Here is a 20,068-nt window from a genome sequence, read left to right as displayed (position 1 = left end):
TTGAAAAAAATTAGGGCATTGTACCGTATTTTTATCTGCCATTATACTTTTTTAAAACCTCTAGACATCTAGACTTTTCATTCGTCGATGTATTTACAATTGTTTTTCGTCCAGTGTTTCGAAAAGTACTATCCAAGAACATACCATCAGTAATTGAATATGAAATTTTGACATTGATCCGATTCTTCACCCAGAAGGGATTTATAAAACAAGAATGTTTCAACTCCATAGAGCTTCGAATCTGCTCAGTTTATCGGGAACATCATTAATTAAAATCAATCATCCTTATCCTAATTACAAAGAAAATGATGTATTAATGTAGTAAAATCAATATCCCAATTACGAAGGAAAATACGTAAATTAGTGAAGGCCAATACTCTGTGTAAATTTGTTGTTGGATGGTAGATTGTGCTGCCAAATTGGACGAGTAAACAGAGACTTGACAAGAACAAAGGAACTAGATTGTGCTGCCAAATTCGTTTAATCTACACTATTTAAGTGGCAAAAGAATTAAATACGATGAAAACAAATATATGTATAAATTTCTAATAAAACAAATATTAATATGAATATATGTAAACATGTATATGTTTTCATACCGATTAAGAAAGTTCTTAGGAATGTAAATTTTACAAAAAAAAATTATTCGTATTTTACCCTTATTTAATGAAGTTTTAATAAGAGAAAAGAATTGTTGTAAAGCAAATTAAATAGGAGTAGATTGAGAAAAGAGAAGAAAATAATATTAAATATGAAAACCGAACTACATAATTTAGACGGATGAACAAAGAAATTCAACCTAAATTCAACCATGTTTAGTCCTACGAGTTTTCAAAATTGCAGTTTTAGTCCTCTAAATTTATGCTAATTATCGTTTTAGAATATATGCAAGTAGCTAAAGAATGATCTCAATTAATCAACGTCACCTTCCTTTAATTAAGATGCTTAAAAATGTCCCATTATTTTATCGAAAAGAGTTATACATGTTACATGTATAAACTGGGTTACACATTAAGTTACAAAATGCATCTGAAATTACAAAATTATCTCATTGAAAACATTTTTCCAAATAAAATGTAGAAATTTTTTATAGTTTCAAATATATTTTGTAACTCAATTTATATATATAACTTTTTCCTTTGGAAACAACCTCGAACAATATACCTTTGGTCTCCATTTCAAGAAAACTCTAGGGTAGATGTCCAACAAATTAAAATACTACTTCTTACCCATATTACTTTGACCAAATTATAATTTCACATTACTCGCAGAACCTCAAAGTTTTGGCACAATAACATTCATTATTCATTACATTCAGGGGGTTGAACAGATCAAATTATTTAGGTGATGGTGGTTGGCTTTCTCTAGGATTACAAGCTAAGCCAAATTCTAGCCTTGCTTTCTCTACTGTAATATAACATTTTATTTATAGATTCTTTTGGAAAATGTATTTTTGGAGTTAAATAAAAGGTAAGCCTGGTGTCTTCATTTTCTTTGTTTGTCCCACCAAACCTTATGTATCTTGTATAGAACTCCGAAAACTAAAATCCCTTCGCTCATGCAATCAATCCTTCAGGATTATTAGCACACCCTCATCTCGATTGCATGGAAGGTGAAAATAACTCATACTTTACACCATCTTTATTTCCAATTCAAGAATCAATGAATATCAATCCACCTTCCATATTAGACCAATCCATGCAAAATGACCCTCCATTTCTTTCCTCTCAAAATGATCACAATATTGATAATTTCGGTAACATTATTATGCTGGAGCAAAACCCAGTTTCTTCGGTTTCTAGGGTCAGGGAAGGGGAGGTTATTGTAAGAAGAAACACAGGGAAATGTGGCAGGAAAAGGAGGTACAAAAATATTCCAGCAAGGGTTGAATTTCATACGAGGAGTTCAGAGGACATTCTTGATGATGGATACAAGTGGAGAAAATATGGACAGAAATCTGTCAAGAATAGCATCCATCCAAGGTAAGTTTCATATTTCCGATCCATCTTTAATTAATACGAAAGTTTCGTTGATCTTTATAAACACACATTTAACATATGGAATGTAAGTGAAAATTTTGAGAAAGTTATCAAAATGAGCCATATAAACACACACAAATGTGAAGAGAATGCAAGCAAAACGCTATTTGGACGCCTAATCAGCAAAATATAGCTACCAAAATTCAAGAATTCTTCTATTCCATGCTAAGATACATAATATAAAATTTAATTGATAAATAAAATATTATAATAAGTTTTTGCAAACTTCAAACTTATGGTCACACAAAAATATATTTTAGCACCCCCATAGGCTGTCTGCAGATAATGCATGCTTCTCTATGCTTGCTTGCGATCGCTGTCCGCAGAAAATCCTGTTAGAGTAAGTAAAAGAATGGAAATTTCCTTTTAAAACAAAAAAAAATCTAAATTAATCACGCTAATGGACATGAAATTTTCCAAAAAACTTTAAATAAAAAAAACACACACACACACAAACACACACATTAAAAAAACATATATATAAGAAATTTAGTAAAATAGAATAATTTTAAAATGATTGTTTAAATCCCATTGAAGGTTGTTTGCCTCCATTTGAAGGTCGAATATGTTCCTTTAATTTGTGTGTGCATAGGTTGCGGTTTACACTCATAAATTGCCGCGTATAACATATACAAGTTTATTGGTACAACTATTACTTTTAAAATCTGAAACTAAATAATTAGTAATACAATTAATTTTAAATAAATAAATTAGATAACAATAGATTAAATTTAAATCAGGTATTGATAATAATGTGTAGAGAGATAAAGAGATAATTTAATGATAGATTACGAGTGATTTATAATATAAATGAACAAATTTAAGCAATTTACCATCATAAATTTTGTTATAATTTTATATAAAATAAATGAAAAGCAATACAACTAAAATATTCATCCATCAATTTTCTTTCACATCAAAGTTGATCTGGTCATGATTTAGTTATATATTTTCTAAGTTGTGGTTGGTTTATTTGATGGAAAAAAATATTTATTGAATATATTTAGTTTTAAAACCAAAAAAAATCTATTTTTTTAAAGAGAATATATTATTTAATATAATTCTTTATATAAAAAATTTGCGTTCAATAGTAATAACAATTTTATCACTACTGTACTTAAAGTACACGCACAACCTAAAATATTTTTTCCTAGACTAAATTATTTATAAAAATATACTAATTTATTTTCAAGAAGTTCAATTCCAGTAAATTAATTATGGACACAAATTGAACAAATTTTACTGGAAGAAAACAAAAATATTTACATTAAACGAGTTTTCTGAAGAGGATTTATTTTTTTTAGGATTTGAATAAAAATATCATTGTTTTTAAGAATAAACTTATATGAATATCGATAGATATTATAAACTTTCGACTACAATGGTGAAGACCATCTTAATAATAAAAAAAGAAGGAAATATCACAAAAAATTTAATAGAAGAAAGTATCCAAACAAACCCAAGCAACATAGGTTGACCGAAAAAATTCATTTCTTTTTAAAAAAAAAATCATTTTAATAATTTTTTATGGCAAAAAAATGTATATTATAAACCAATTTAATGGAATAATATGTTTCATTTAAATTTTTTCAATTTATTATTATTTATAGATAATGTAATTTTTTCCTAAAAAAACTTATGGGAATACTATAATGTACTTAAATTTATCAGTTTTTTAAATTTTGTATTTATTTTTTTACCTTAAATCTATAAAAGTAAAAAATATATAGAAAATATATTATTTTTCAGTGGTTGATTCACTTTCTTGAATTTATTTTTAACTCGTGATTTTTTTAATTTTAAGTTTATTAAATATTTGAAAATACTCTAAAACATTTACATGATGATGTTGCATAAAATAATGACGCAAGATTTTAACGGGTAATAATATCTATGTTGAGGATATGAGCGACGATAGAAAAATATAAAACTCATATATAAGGGATAAGAGACAACACCATCAGAAAGACATGTACATCTCCGGACTTATGGGCCTAAAAGCCCGATCCATTAGCACCCAAGTAGGTGCACTCTGCGCTGCCACGAGTATAATGAAATAAAATTGTGTAACAACTATAACTTTTAACTTAGTGGTAAGTGTTTGATCCTAACAGTTGATATCAGAACGAGATCACGATTTCAAGTCTCTTAGGGCCAGTTTGGTTAATGTGATAGGATAAATGATGGATTGATAAATTAATGATAAATTGAATGATAATTAAAATACCAAAATTTTTATTATTGTGTTTGGTGTAAATGACTACGAAAATGGGATAAATTATATGATGTTTGGTGTGTTTGATAAATAATTTTATAGATATTGAATATCTGCTGAAATACCTAATTTGCCCTTAATTAAATCTACATTTGTAAAAAAAAAAAAAAATTCTATCTTCAAGTTGGAATCCCGAAAGGTTAATAAAGTAATTTTTTTGTTTTGTCATATAAACCGTACAAATTGAGATTATTAATATTTGGGCTTGTAAGGGATGAATTGTCCCCAATCTACAGGGTTTTGTAACGGGCCCATTGTTATCTCTCTCTCCCAAAAACCATCCAAACATGTGATTAAACTATAATCTTAGTTCAATCCTTCGTACCAAACAGGCCCTTAAGAAACATATTTATATCCTTTTAGTAAGGGAATGTTGGATTAATCTTTCACGAGTGAAAATAGTATTAGGATGGATGAGCTACTGACGTTGCTCTGTTTGATTTGGTTGATTAGATGAATCGTAAAAAAGTAAGTCGGATTTTAACGGATAATATTGTCTCTGCTAAGGACAAGACCGACGGTAGGGAAAATGGATGACTGATATCTTAGAACTCGAGACAACACCAGCAGATAAACACTCACTTCTCCGAACTCATGGACCTAACAGCCCGACTCATTAACACCCAAATAAATACACTCTACATTGCCACAAAATATAAAAAAATAAGGTTAAAATTACATCTTGACTAACATTTATAACTTTTATTTAAAATGGTAAATAATATGAATTTAAAGCAATTTTAATGATATAAAGATATTTTAAATTTTTAATCAAATTGATTTGAAGACAACACTTTTTATTACATAAAAAAATTCATATGAAATCCATGGAGCGGGATTTTTGGTAATTGCCTTTTAGAAACAACATAGTTTCCCCAAATTCAACCAAAATTAATTAAACTCAAATTTCAATAACCATAAACAATACAATATTGCTTAAACGGTGACTTATAATCTCATAGGGGTGAGGCTTTAGCCTGGGAACCTTTTCGAAACTCGAGCCAACAGTACGAAACTTGCACACATTCACAAACGAGGGAGAGAGGCAACACATCAACTAATTTACTTTGCACATGCTGACTCGGTAATTGCTAATCCAAAAAAAATAACTTTGAATCTTTCTTGTTTTGCGGATGGTGACAAAGGAGTTATTACCGGTGCACACATCATACATGCAATGTGAAGAAGCAAATACAGAGGCTTTCAAAAGACACCAGCATTGTCGTCACGACCTACGAAGGAATTCACAATCATCCTTGCGAAAAACTAATGGAAACATTGACCCCAATTCTCAGGCAGCTCCAATTTCTATCAAGATTCTGAAAACTTGTCCGGGTTTTGGGATTTTGACCTTGCTGCCTGTTGTTTCCGCTGGTACTGCTCCACTGGATGACATACATGATGCCAAAGCTATATTGTATAGAACTGTAAAACAACAAAGCTACAACGTTTCTTACGCATATCTCCATTCTCCGCTACCAATTTGAGATAGATATGGACATGAAGTGTTAAACTAGAATTGTGCACAACGGTATCACCTTGATTGCTATGGCACCATTCATGTTACACAATGTGTGGACTATGCTTAGTGCATTGCTGTGGAACACAGATACGGAATTTTCTTGTTTTACGTACATGGATGAACGACACTTGTATATTAATTATTAAACCATCATTTACCATGAAATACGAGAAGGGCAGATCATTTTGATAAAATAAAAGTGAATTAAGGGATCTAGCTTGCAACCATAAAATCATATAAATTATCCCAAACATGTATAGGGAGATTAACATCAAGTAAAACGAAAGGAGTTTTGGTACGGAACACTAATATGCATATGTCATTTTGAAATCATTTCAATATCTTACAACCACCGATCATCATATATACTTTTTATTGGTAGTGTTGGTATTTATTTTAAATACGGACATAAATGTAACTGAAATAAATCTTATGTATACGTCAATGTCGTTAGATCGTGTAATTCTTGTATGAAGTTCACAGGTATATAACAAACAAAACGTCATATATAAATACTAATAATTTGAAAATAACGGAAATGAGGAAATCAATTTCTCCTTCCTTTGAACGTCTACGGAGCAGTGTTTTTAATGTTGAATTAACTGACGAGAGAGAAGAACAAAAAATATCATTGAAATCATATGGCTAATGGCAACTATTTTAAACATCTAATATATCCAACCCTATATATGTCCACCTACAGACAACTTTTTACAAATTAAATACAGAAACATCGTGGAATCCTACTTACAAAGCTGCAAAACAGCCAAAAATTACGAGGGGCATGGGAATTAGTGCAAAAACCAGTTCCAAGAAACATTCACATTCGACTCACAACTTATGCAGCCACCACTAGTTGAGTGAAGAATATAATGCATCCCGGTTGATCCATCTAGAACAAGCCCGAATTTCCACCATAGATAGCTGGTCTTGCCAAAGGATAGTATGGTTTTGGATGAACCTGACCACTTTCAGCCATGAAAGGTTGTAGTAGCAGGGGGAGGATTATTCAGGAGTGAGTTCACGTCAGAGATACGTTGAGCAGCTTGCTGGCTAGGTCCAATAATGTACTCATTCAATGCATCAGTGAAAGCTTGCCCAGAAAGAGCTCCACGCATCCGTCCAGCTGGACGCCTGTTCTGATTAGCTGGATTGGTAACATTATCCCCTACTAATGGAGTCGAACTTGTTCCAGAGTTCATTGAAACCGTGGGTGCTGCTAAAGTTCTTAATGGATCAAGACCCATCAGCGTTGCTCGGTTTGCGGCTGCAATCAAATTAGCTTGTTGACTATTCATCAAGACATTTGCGTGGTCAATCCTGTCTTGTAAACCTCCCATGTGGGCTGAAGGACGGGAGAACTGGATACCAGGTCGCAGCACAGGTGACTGATTTCGACCATGGGAATGACTCGGTGCTTGAGGCATCCTTGGGTTCACCATCTGACTTAATATTTGGCGTCCATCTGTGCCTCGGTATGCATTTGGGACCCGATTTGGGGCATGCTGAGTAACATCCTGATGAGTTAATCTAACAGAAACTGGTGAGCCTTGTTGCCAATAATTCTGGAAGAGAGGGAAATGGTGAGTGCAAGACCGTGTATAAGATTCATGTATATGTTACAGAGTGTATTACCAAGAAATAGAAACATGTCATGCTTGATCTTTTACTGAATATTGTCAAGTCATAGGAAGAACATAACTTCGCTAGATAGTAAAAACAAGACACAAACAGAGAACCAAGGAAGAAGTGAACGAGGTTGGGCGCTGGCCGTCCCCCCCACCCTCCCCTAATGTAGTCTGACAATTTCGAAAATTTGTATGTAATTTTCCTAAAAGGGGAAAAACCAGCTAGTAGAAGAGTAACGGTTCACCTGTATAACAGGGTACTGATTCAACGATGATGGAGGCAAATGAAGTAGATTCAATCTAGTTGTTGAGTTGGTATTTGTAGATGCAGTAGAGTAAGCTTGATAAGCTGCTGAGAGGCCATTCTGCGTAAATGTATTCACACTATCTGTAGAGGTTTGTTGAAGGACAGGAGCCGTGGTATGAGGGGCCTGAACTGCAATTGGGGTTCTGGATACTTGTCTCGATACTGATGGGAACCTTCCATACTCGTTAATGATTGTTGGGTTTCCAAATTGATACTGCTGAGGCAGCAAAGTATTTTGGAAAGAAGTGTGGCTTTGTGGGACGGAGGTGTTAGCAAGAGCATTACCAGCAAACGTGCATACTCTGTGTGGAGCAGTAATAGGAATCTCAGGTAAACCAGCATGTGCTGCAATATGATTCGAAGTGGAAGCATAAGCACCAAGATTCTGTGCATTCGACGTGAAATCTGGCAAACTTGGCACAAAGGTTGACATAAAAATTCTAAACCATGATTCATCCTCAGCACGAGCATTGCTTTGATTCTCATCGTTTGTGTTTGTCCTGTAAGGGTCAACTACCAATGTCTGCGTCGTTGAGGAAAGCTTCCGGTCTTCAGTTTCATTTGGGGTAACATCCATTGAATCATTCTGAGTAAGATCGACTATATCAACAGGAACATTTATTAAGTCATCAGATTCAGTTTGTGGAGACTCATTCTGTCCAGATTTAGAGGTCTTATCCTCTGACGTGTGAGTATTATCATCAGTTTCCATGACAACATTCCATGAACCATCTGAAGCGAATATTACATCGGTGACATTTGCTCCAACCTCTTTCAAGATCTGAACACAATCCAACCACGTCAAGATAAATGAAGGGGAGAATTTAGTATAAAGTGGCTCGTGCAAATGAGTCCCTTGCCTTGACCATTTTTTGGTCTATCCGAAGATCAGTGAAGCAGACATGCTGATTACAACACGGGCAGCGCCAGGAGGGTCTTCTTGAGTTGATATCCACATAGTTGTCAAAATCGAAACACTGGAATGAAAAGAAAAAAAAGTAAGACGTCAACAAACTATGAACGGATTATATAGAATGAAGACATGGTATGAGTGTTCTCTATAAGCGGGTAAATCTATGTTACACCGGGAGATTTACTTTCGATTTTTGTTTTGGATAAAATAATCGATCGATCATCTCACTTGAAAACAAAAATGTGAAGTCCATCGATATTTTTTATTTTACAACTACAATCATCTTATACAAACACAGCGGGAGTATAACTTCTAGTGTAGCATAGACTCTGCCTCTGGAAGCATAACAGGGAAAGCTGTTATGAATCTGATTTAGATTTCCTTGTATAATAGGCTGAAGTGATGGATTTAAACTTTACTCGTCTGCTAATAGCCACGTATAACATCTAAGAATTTAAAGTTACATTTGCACCTGATAACATTCTCTAGTTTTAACTGAGGAAATCGATTTTATAACTGGCGGAGCAGTAAATTATAGACAAATATACATTATTTATCTGGAATCTAACAAAATTCATGCAGTAGCGTAAAGCAAGACCACCATAAAACTCAAATAAATATCCACGTGTACGTGTGTGTGTGTGTGTGGGTTGGGGGGGTGGGGGTGGGGGGGAGGCGGGGTGTTGCATTTGTAACAGATTGGTTAATACTCAAGTAAATATCCAATACCACGACACAATGGGATTAGGATAAACAATTTTTTGCATTAAACATAAACATGAGCAAAAGAAACTAACTACAAACAATAAGGTATTCTGTACCACTTGATAATAATTAATACGTACAACTTCACAACTTTATTTTTCAGAAGCATCAACTTTTTCTAAACACGGGGTGCTTGGAAGTACCTGAATATGTTTGCATGAATGTCCTTTGACAGGAGTTCCGACATTCCTGCGGCTATATTAGTTTAAGGACATAGAATGAACAAATCAGTAGAACATGCAAAACTGAATTTTTAACAGGAGTTCCGACATGCCCGCGGCTATATTAATTTAAGGACATAGAATAAACAAATCAGCAGAACATGCAAAACTAAATTTGAAAAATGCGGGATCAAAAATCCATATACATAAAAAATAGAAAAACTAATGACGTCAAAAAAATGTAAGAAATACCAGAGCAAGAGATACAAAAGTATAGGAATTGAAGAGGTAATCAGATAATAGATTCCAGAAAACTTCTTCTGGATTTGCAAATTATACATCTCCAGTAATGGTTTTATAGCTACGTGGTCAAGAAACAGGTAGTCACACTGTCACCGAGATCAAATTTTATTTGCATTGGAAGAACAATCAACCAGCACAAAATATAAGAGACACAATGGCGTATGAAAATTTAATTGATAATGGTGTTCTCGAGTAATCAAAGCACAAATGGAGAAGAAAGAACAAAAAAATTAGTTTCAACACGTATATTAAATATTACCTAATGGGACAGCTTAGTGATATTCGTGATGCCCCCTCAATGATTTCAGAATCTACATTATAGAAAATAAGTTAAAATATCAATAAGATCATGTCCAGTTTTTGGTGGGTTCAGTCCAGATTATCAAGGAACAAAAGCTTTCCAAGAGCTTGTTATCCCAAAATAGTTGATCTTTCCAGTAAAACAATGAAAAAGAAATGTGAATCAGTTAGTAGTAAGTTTATTCTAAGTGGCACCTGAATCCACAATTGGAGGAGCATGCTCATAATCTAGAAGGGAATTTGTATCAAGCTGTGGCACCTCACTCATGCAAGCAACTGCTATAAGATAATTTCCTACACAACAATCAGCATTTAGTAAGAATAAATGGAACATCTAACAATAAAACCAGGTATTGTATTACAAGGAAACCCTAAGCTAACTATACCATTAAATTCACCCACAGCCTGGAGAACATTCAACCCATATGTTAGTAAATGAGTCAGAACAGTTGGATTTTGAGGCCCTGTATCCTATGAAAGACAAATCATGCGTACAACCAAAATAATTACTTTTTCAAAAGGTGAATTCTTTTCAAATATATTAATCCACATCAAACCATGTAAAGATTAGTTCTCCTTTCCACTCCATGCCCGTTCACGAGAAAACTGCAGAAGAAAATGCACAGCAAATTTCATAAATAATGCAATGTAGAGATACATTCAAAGTGCGTTCCAATGTAAAAAGAAAAAGAAAAAATAACTGCGTACTTCACTTTAGAGGGGCTAATGAGGCATGCAGATGTCTCAATACTATCCATTTGTCCAACAAGTAATCGCTGCAGGAAAAATGAATTATCATAATTCAACAAGTAATTAATCTAAAAGTCCCTCATCCACAGAGGGTGGAATAGTGCAATCTAAATCAAGATAATGAGAACCACTATATCCACAAAGAAGCATATAGACCTTATGCAAATATTTACTATTTGTCACAACAGAAGCTACAATCGGTAATTATCATCCAGACTCCAGACAATCGAAGAACATGACATTGGAAGACAACATGCAAGTAAGTCAGAAATCACTGTAGTAGTCCTAAACAATTAATGCAACATAATCAGTACTTAAGTGATCAACTCTTATAGATGTATAGCAAGTTAGTATGAATCTCATGAATTAGACCAGCAGATCCTGACCTAACTTGAGAAACACGACAAAGCACTGAAATATACTAAAAGAAGCAGTCACTGCAAGCTTGGCCACCCCTGTTGTGACTAGTTATCAAAGTCATAACCCATATTCTGCAAAACTATATGTTAAGATCATGATTGGACGTGCTTACTATTTTTTCTCCGGGAACTGTCTTCGAATTCTCTGAAATCTGAAAGTCCCTCACATAAGCATCAAATCCAGGCTACAATCCAACCGAAATGCACCAATACAATCAGCAATCATACTTATGAGAGATCAATCTTGATTAAAGGAGAGGAGAGAGTAACTACCTTGACTTCAATGTAGAAAAACAGATGACCAATTTTCATTCTTGGATAGAATCTGCACATATACACACACAACCAATACTGTTTTAGATGCAATCTGAATTTCGATAATAATCAATCAGAAACTATACAAAAGGTGGAAACATTAACACCATTGACATGCACCAAATGCTTTAGTTCACATGTAAATACACATAAATCTCTGTCACATGTCACCCCTTCTACGATCTGCGTAACTGGATTTACTTAATCCAGTAAACGACTGAACTCAAAAATCTGGTTAAGTAGAAAAGTCACAGAACCTTTATTCATAGTCTATCAGGTGTAATTTATAGCTCTGGTTGGAAGTTCAGTAATATGGCATAATTGAGTCTCTGTTGCAGAATCATCTATCTAGGATTCACTTTGCCTTTTGATGACTTGCGTTACTTATTTCTCCTTCTCATTGCTTGCAAACTCCAGGGTGTTGTCACCATTTTTTCTTTTTTCTTGTTTTGAGTGTGTTCAACACTAGGTATGTAGATACGATATTTTAAGTACGAAATAATTCTATGAAGTAATACCAACTAAGAAACAAAACAACTAATGACATTCATACTAAGAGTATGTTGGCATCAAGTATGTAAGGACACGAGTATAGCCTTCTATTACATCTTAGGGAAAGCCAAGTAGATAACTCGTACTATGGCAGTTGAGAAATTCATTATTTTGTGTCAGATTGACTGACCCCCTTTTTCCTTCACCTCAACCTTTCATTTCTACGAAGCAAAGAAGAAGTTCCACCCCATCCCCCCATTCCTCCAGACCAATAACCACCACCACTCACCGTGACTCATGAGCACAGTTGGAAGCTTACAGCTAGTAAATCCTTTGAAACTTCAAAACCAGTTTGAACTGGAAAGCTATCGTCTAAATGTGATTTTTCACAACTTCAGCAAATGATTAGTCACAACGAAACCAAAAGTAATTGTAATGAGTATTTACCTTGACATGATTGAGGTAATAACTGAATTAGAACTGCTAGGCTCGGTGTTAAAATTGGACATGGTACAAAAATCGCTTGCAATCTATATGTGCAGATAGAAAAATCAACAAAAATGAGGGCATTGTGAACCTGTCAACTAGAAAAAGTTTTCCACGGACTGTAAATATTGTTAACTAACCTCCATTGCCAGATTACTCAATTCTTCAGAATCTCTATCAGAAAACCACCCAGTTTGACAAGCATTCTACCAAATAATTCGTAGTTCAAGAGAACAGGACATGTAAGAGGATATTATTCTCCATGAAATCAAGTAAACTACTTCAAAAATATTTTCTATTGCTTGAACATTGAAACATCTCGTAAAAAAGTTAATATTTATAATAGCAAAGAGTCAAGGTCGAAAATATCACATAGGAAACTTGCATGCACATGTGAGAGTTTAGACCCTAGACATAAATACAACAAGCTTCATCAATTCCAGAAATGACTAAATTACAATTAAAATGAGAAGTATGAATATTCTTGTTTTTGTGTGGTGAGAGGAGACCAGTCCAAATTATTCTAAGTAAGGTCAAAAAACAATTTTCTTCATAGTTATATCTAGGTTGAGGAATTCAGTCATCCACTTCGGATTAGTCTCTTAAGTGCTCCTAAAGAAAATTTATATTTATACAAACAGAATTCATTCCATGACTTTATAATTGACAGCATCACCAGCTATCCTTGTTCTTCATGTGCATAGCACAATCACCATTTGAACATTATGCAAAATTCAAACCAGAATCATTAAAACTAATCTAGTAGTGGCACTTATATAACTATCCATCTAGAAAGACAGTCATTAACTCTTATGAAGACCGCTCATTATCAATGACATTGAATAAAACCTCAAGCTCATCCATTAAACTACATAATATGAGACATAATAGTTTGCACCTGCAGAGAGTCCCAAAAATGAAAGATAAATATCAAACAAGCTAAGCTTCTCACTAGTATGAAGCTCTTCACAAACCAAAAAAAAAAGAGAAGAACACACACTGAATCATGAAAATAGCAGGACAACCAAAATTGGAAGATACAAACTCACCTTAACAGAAATCATCAGGACCATGATCACTGTTTGCACGAGGGTATCATGTTTCCATAGGCACACCTACCAAACACATAATAAGTGAATTCAGTAAATTATTGTCTCCGGTCTCCACACATATTTAAGCAAAAATTTGTCCCACATTCACACACAAGGTATAGACCGCAAAAAATGTGAGAAAATCAAGCACGTACAAGCCAGATGCAACAAAACAAGGCCTTCTGCATACAGTCATAACCATGCATGTTCGCCAAAACCAAACAAAATGATAACACGAATCTATGAAAACTACAAAAAATCAGCTATATGGAAAAAAATGAAAAATATTAAACCATCACCTTCTTTAATAGTGAAGGCAGCTCCAGGGCTCTGTTTGGAACTTCATGGTTTAACAAGGCAACATCAATTTGTCTGTATTTTCCGAAAAGAAAAAAGAAAAGAGGACTGTTATCCCAATCACATACAAACCATAGCTGAGAAATCAAACAAGTAAATCATAGTCAGGGATTTTAATATATTCATATAGGAATGAGAACTAGCAACATGAACTAGAGATTTGTGATTGACGTTCCTTCCTCTTCAGATTTCCCTCATAGAAAAAACACTCGTATACTTTCACCAAGATGAACAAATTTATTAAACAATGTTACCAAACAAGTATGATTGTATATTGCTTCCTTGTACAAAATTGGAAGAGTTGCAAACCACCAGAGGAACTACATGCAAAAAATTACACGAAAGCTTCACTTACTTAACAAAAAGCATACCTAAATCCAAATCATAAATGAAACAAAATGTGGGGTTTTAAGATATCAATCATGCAAATGATCCAGATTCCGGACTTAAAATGACCCTATCAGTCGAGGCTAAGAAATTATTTATGAAAAAATATGTATTCTTAAGTCAAATTCCTACATATTGATTAATGTATTCTAACATTTTCCCGCGGTTTATACTTAAAAATTTTGATAATAAAATGAACCAATACATTCCCGAAACCAAAAGCCATTAAAATCATGCTTACCTTCGCTATACCTTTTTATTACGTATCACGCACAAGCTCATGGCAAGAAGCCATACAACAGCAAAGAAAGATTTACAAGGGAAAAGCAAAAGAATGGTGGACAACTAAGAGTTATCACATGCAACTATGTGTTGCCTTAACGAAGAACACGGACCAGAGTCGGGCAAAACTAAGAAAATTCAAGTCTCTTGGTCAACTTAAGAGTAAGAACCCGACAAAAAATCTAGCGAATACAATCTAGTGACACAGAGACTATTGAAACCACCAAACCAAATTCCAACTTATCACAACATATACAGAACATAGAAGCAGTTCACCAAACAATCCAAAAAGAATCAGAAAACAAAAATTAAAGCCAAAGGAAGTGTATTGACAACTTCCATACATACGCGCAGGGGCGGAGAGACAGTGCTAGCCCGGGTGGTCCAAAAATTTAAAGAATTTTAGAGTTTAAAATTATAGCCCGAATAGAATCGGATTCCTGGTTCCGCCGCTGCACAGCGTCTAACTGAATTTGTTACTTGTATTATCCAATAACGCCAAATTCCAAGACCAACTAAACATAAACTAAACTACACAGTTCAAACGTTAAAATAATAATAAAAACGTCAGTGTTCAGGGCATCTGTGATCACGATACACATTACAAGCACGTATGCCAAGTACGGAGGGATGTCAAGGTGTGGTAAAAAAAACTATCGCTGTGATTCACAGACTCGCAGCTTGACAACAGAAATATCCATATAGACTACAGTGGAAAAGAACAAAATCGAAAATATTGCCTGGACAGGGAAAGGCAGAGGCTAAACAACTCAGCGGAGCGTACGTGGCCGCGAACTTGAAGAGACAGGCCATCAATAATCTCCGAAATGCAGGCGGAGTTCATCCCTGGAGAAGGGACTGAGCCGTTTCTTGGCCCCATTCCACTAAATCCGCCATTCAATTCTGCGCCGGGAAGCCCCGCCAGCGTCGCCGCCATTATACTGTTTCCCGTCAGAGTTTCCGTCCTGGAACTTGAAAAGAGGGAAGTCATCAAATTAATCTACTTCATATTCCAGAGTCCAAACTGATGCTTGTCGGTCTCAATTCTGTTTTCTTTAAAATAAATAAATAAATATAAATTTACCATTTTAGATTCAAAAAAAAAGGGGGGCGCTAATTTTTGCACTGAAATAGCGCCCCCTTGAATCGCATCAAAAAATATATATTTTTTACTTATTTTTTAATAATAATAAATAATTAACGAATGTTTAATTTGATAAATAATAATCTAAATGAATTTACAAATATATAATGTATATTGAAGTTATTTTTAAAATATTTAATTAATTAAATAATAATGTAAATTATTAATATAATAATATAATTTCTAATTGAACATTCGAAAGCATAAACTTAACTGTGATTATATTATTAAATTCGTAAACATATGTCTAATTCTTTAAACATTAATCATTGTATCAACTCATGATTATATTAGGATCGACCGTTTATTTTTAAGTAGTAGGTATGTTGTTGGATTAATATTCATAAGATGGGTCATCGGTTCATAATTAGGGTGAAAAATAATATTTTGATATAAAATGTAATATCTTTTCATGGTTTGAATTAGATAGGAGATTTCTCTCACCAAATTGAGATTGTCTTCTATGAGTTTTTGTGATTTTAAGCTAAAATTAATAATCGTTATTAAGGTGTATGTGGCAACACAGAACCTCATACTAAGTAACGTGTGGTCATAAGGATGTAAATAAACCAAACCGTTTACGAGCTATTCGAAACTCGGTTCAATAAAAAGCTCGTTTGAGTTCGTTTGTTAATCATATCAAGCCAAACTCAAGCTCAATTTTGAGCTCCAAAATTTAATCAAACCAAGCTTAAGCCTAAAGATATTCGGCTCGTGAGCTCGCAAACATATTTGATAATAGGCTCTCGAGCTCGAGCTCGGCTCGTTTAGGTGGCTCGTAAGCTTGAGCTTGATTCATTTGTTGAGTTGATAAATAAAAATATTAGTATTAATATCAATGGAATGAATTGAACACAGGACAAACAAAAATATTAGTACTAATGTTATTATGAACTTTGCAGGATATTTGACTTGTTGTTGTTGGAGATGATTTTGTAATTCTTGATTTTAATGGATTTTTTGGCGTCCTCCCTACTTTCTCACCGGACTTAGTTAAAGTATAAAAGGGTGAAATTAGTTCATTGTTATTTATATGGTGATGTCAGTGTATGATAAATATTCTAGATGCATTATTTTGGAATGTTCAATAATATATTGATTTATGTTTTTTTAGTTCTTATTAGTGTCGTTTGGTTATTTATGAATGAATTTATATTTTTATGTCTGATTTAAAATTAGTTTATATATATATATTTAATTTTTAACAAGCACGAATCAAGCTCAAACTCGAGCTCAATTCTATGCTTTACGAGCTCGAAAATGAGTCAAGCTCAAGCCAGGCTTGTTAAACATGCAAAACGAGCTATTAATGAATCAAGCTCGAGTCTAGCTTGATTAACATGCTAAACAAGCTTTTAACGAGTCGAGCTTTTCCCAAGCTTGAAAATTTCAAGACAAACCAAGCTCGAGCCTGATAATAAAAGCTCGAATCGAGCTCGACCTCAAACAATCTTAAACGAGCCAAGCTCAAGCCTGATACTATTTGATTTGGTTTGGATCGTTTACATCCCTATGGACATGAAAAAGTTACACAAACTTAGGTATAATACGTCGGTTTGTTAGGCTCATGAGTATGACTAAACAACTGGTGGACCACTTATTTCTGTAAGCGTTTGTTCACAATTTTTTCGTAATTGTATCTATGCTCCAAATCATAAACCAGTTAATGTTCTATAGAAACTCAAATACGAAGTGTTTCGGTATCTTGGAGCACTAAAACAATATTAATTATTTGATTACAAAAAAATTTTCAATAATTTAATTTTGTTAAAAAATTTATTAATTTATTATTATAAAAAAATAAAGCATATGATATTGCAAGAATTGTTGATTTTGAAATATATGCTTATAATATGATTATTCGAGATTTGAAAGATCTATTTGAAGATAATTTTATAATGATTTGACATATTTTTGAAGATATCATCTCAAATATATGAAAATATTTTTAAAAATATGATATCAAATCAAAATATGGTGCAAGATTGCTTGGTTGAAATTTTAATTCATGAAATCTTAGATTATAAACCCTTAGAAGATCTATCTAATCAAGTAGAGAAGGATGTAGAGAAATATTTTTATTTGATTACATAAATTAATAATCAAGTATGAGGATTTTCGAATATAAGGATGAAGGTCGTTCTTAAATAATCCTGCTTATATCCAATCTGAATATGTGATTAAATTAATATATATATATATATATATATATATATATATATATACTATTATATTAATTATAATATATTTTGTTGAATGATTGATTGATGACAAAAACTTATGTGAGACGGTCTCACGGGTTGTATTTTGTGAGACGAATCTCTTATTTGGGTCATCCATGAAAAAATATTACTTTTTATACTAAGAGTATTACTTTTTATTGTGAATATCGTATGATTGACCTGTCTCACAGATAAAGATCAGTGAAATTATCTTACAAAAGACATACTCTTTATTTATATAAGTTAGATTGAATGATGAAAATTTATAGTTGATGTCATTTTTGTAAATAACAATGTTAGGATAAATTGTTTACGTTATTTTGTTATTTCTTCTATAATTTTTAATTTGTTAATTTTTATATTTAACTTTTTTCTTATCGTTTTCAACAATTTAGTAAATATTCATAACTTACTCAAAAATACTTCAAATTTGAGAAATTGCAATTATATGTGGTGATATAATATTTGAGTAGAGTATGAAAATCTAATCATCCGACCTATATGATAATGGAATTGAAAACCTGATAGGAAGGTGGATGAGAATGAATATAATAAATGTATATGGGGATGAAGGTTTACCTAAACACAACTCTACAAAAGTTTTGACAATCGCGTGTTTATTATTGTCTTGATTTGAAAGATGAATAATTCTCTAATTTATCTTTTTTTTTTTATATTATCCTAAATTTATCTTAGGAGATTGAGATAAGATTTTATGGTGTTTAACTTTGTAAGGATATATATCTTATCTCATGGTATATTTGAATAACATATGAATCTTACATTGTCACATCATACATTATGATGTGAAAGCACTAGTTGAGGTGCACGACATTTGGTTATGTGTCGCGACAACAAGGTTTTGACAACATCATTATATCATTATCATTTTGAGAGTTTATGTCACACCCAAGACCCATGTTAGTTGACATCGACATTGTTACAAGCGCACAATTGAAAACAACAAGCCTCATAGTACATTATAAACCAAAAATCAGTTTATTACTCACGGTCAATCGTAAAATTGTCTTTAAAGCGTGAATTCTTAAAACGATAAAAATATGTGGAAGCGTTTACGACGTAAATTAAATTAAAACTTAAAAAATAAAAACTAAATTAACCTTTTTGTTTCGCCCATCACCAGTCCCAAAACTGGTCGTGTTATTATTTATCTATCTGATTTTCAAACTTATCTGAGAGAGAGAATAAGGGGTGCGTGATATGATCGTCACTCAGTAAGTGGGAGCTGTTCGAGCATATACATAACAAATACATACGATTTTTTTTAAAAAAAAACAGTATATCATGCATATCATATCATCAGCATAAACATAGACAAATCTTGGACTAGACACATAGATTCTCCTCTACTTTACTAAGTTTTACTGATATTAATCCATAATTTTTACTTTTCCAAGTGGGGATGCCATATAAAAGTTACATATCACTGGTAAGAGCCATAAACTTATCGTATTTGAGATTCTCACTCATTTCCAATTGAATCCTCAAAGTGCTAAATAAAAGATAATCGTATCACAAGAATGAACAAGAAGAATGAGAAGAATGGTCGACCGAAACTTTCGAAAACGAAAAAATGCATATCTGAAATTATATTTTTAAAAGAAACTCACTTATCTTACATCTTGAAAAAACGTGAAGTACAATTGTTTATTGGTTTGGCAGATTTCATTTTTTGTCATGTTAATCAATTCACGGTCTAATTAGTATAATAAGTTGTAATTTGCTTTTTCCAAATTTTTAGTCATTTTCCACATGAATTGCTGATATGGAGTTGAGAATTGATAACAACGCACGAAAATCTCTGACGTGATACCGAATATCAATGATGCGTCTAATAGCACGTCACCACTTCGATGAAAAAAATATTTAATATAACTACAAAATAAAAA

At 32.9% G+C, this 20,068-nt stretch overlaps 2 protein-coding genes across 2 annotated transcripts; one reads left to right on the top strand and one right to left on the bottom strand.

The window, feature by feature from the left end:
- Positions 1-1,180: 1,180 nt before the first annotated feature.
- LOC142545315 (putative WRKY transcription factor 43) lies at positions 1,181-6,099 on the top strand. The gene is made up of 2 exons (XM_075652430.1): positions 1,181-1,982; positions 5,460-6,099. The coding sequence occupies exons 1-2, from the start codon at positions 1,606-1,608 to the stop codon at positions 5,635-5,637; spliced, it is 555 nt and encodes a 184-aa protein (XP_075508545.1). The 5' UTR covers positions 1,181-1,605; the 3' UTR covers positions 5,638-6,099.
- Positions 6,100-6,452: 353 nt separating this feature from the next.
- Positions 6,453-15,802, bottom strand: LOC142545314 (uncharacterized). The gene is made up of 16 exons (XM_075652428.1): positions 15,533-15,802; positions 14,066-14,138; positions 13,725-13,790; positions 12,816-12,881; positions 12,637-12,719; positions 11,656-11,707; positions 11,496-11,567; positions 10,922-10,989; positions 10,771-10,819; positions 10,600-10,684; positions 10,409-10,507; positions 10,173-10,224; positions 9,593-9,644; positions 8,632-8,748; positions 7,710-8,552; positions 6,453-7,401 (listed from the first exon to the last, which is right to left on the bottom strand). The coding sequence occupies exons 1-16, from the start codon at positions 15,781-15,783 to the stop codon at positions 6,808-6,810; spliced, it is 2,622 nt and encodes an 873-aa protein (XP_075508543.1). The 5' UTR covers positions 15,784-15,802; the 3' UTR covers positions 6,453-6,807.
- Between the last annotated feature and the right edge of the window lie 4,266 nt (positions 15,803-20,068).

Source organism: Primulina tabacum, chromosome 5, assembly GCF_025594145.1.
Source record: "Primulina tabacum isolate GXHZ01 chromosome 5, ASM2559414v2, whole genome shotgun sequence".
NCBI classification, from domain to species: Eukaryota; Viridiplantae; Streptophyta; class Magnoliopsida; order Lamiales; family Gesneriaceae; genus Primulina; species Primulina tabacum.
This window is presented reverse-complemented; position numbering and strand designations above follow the sequence as displayed.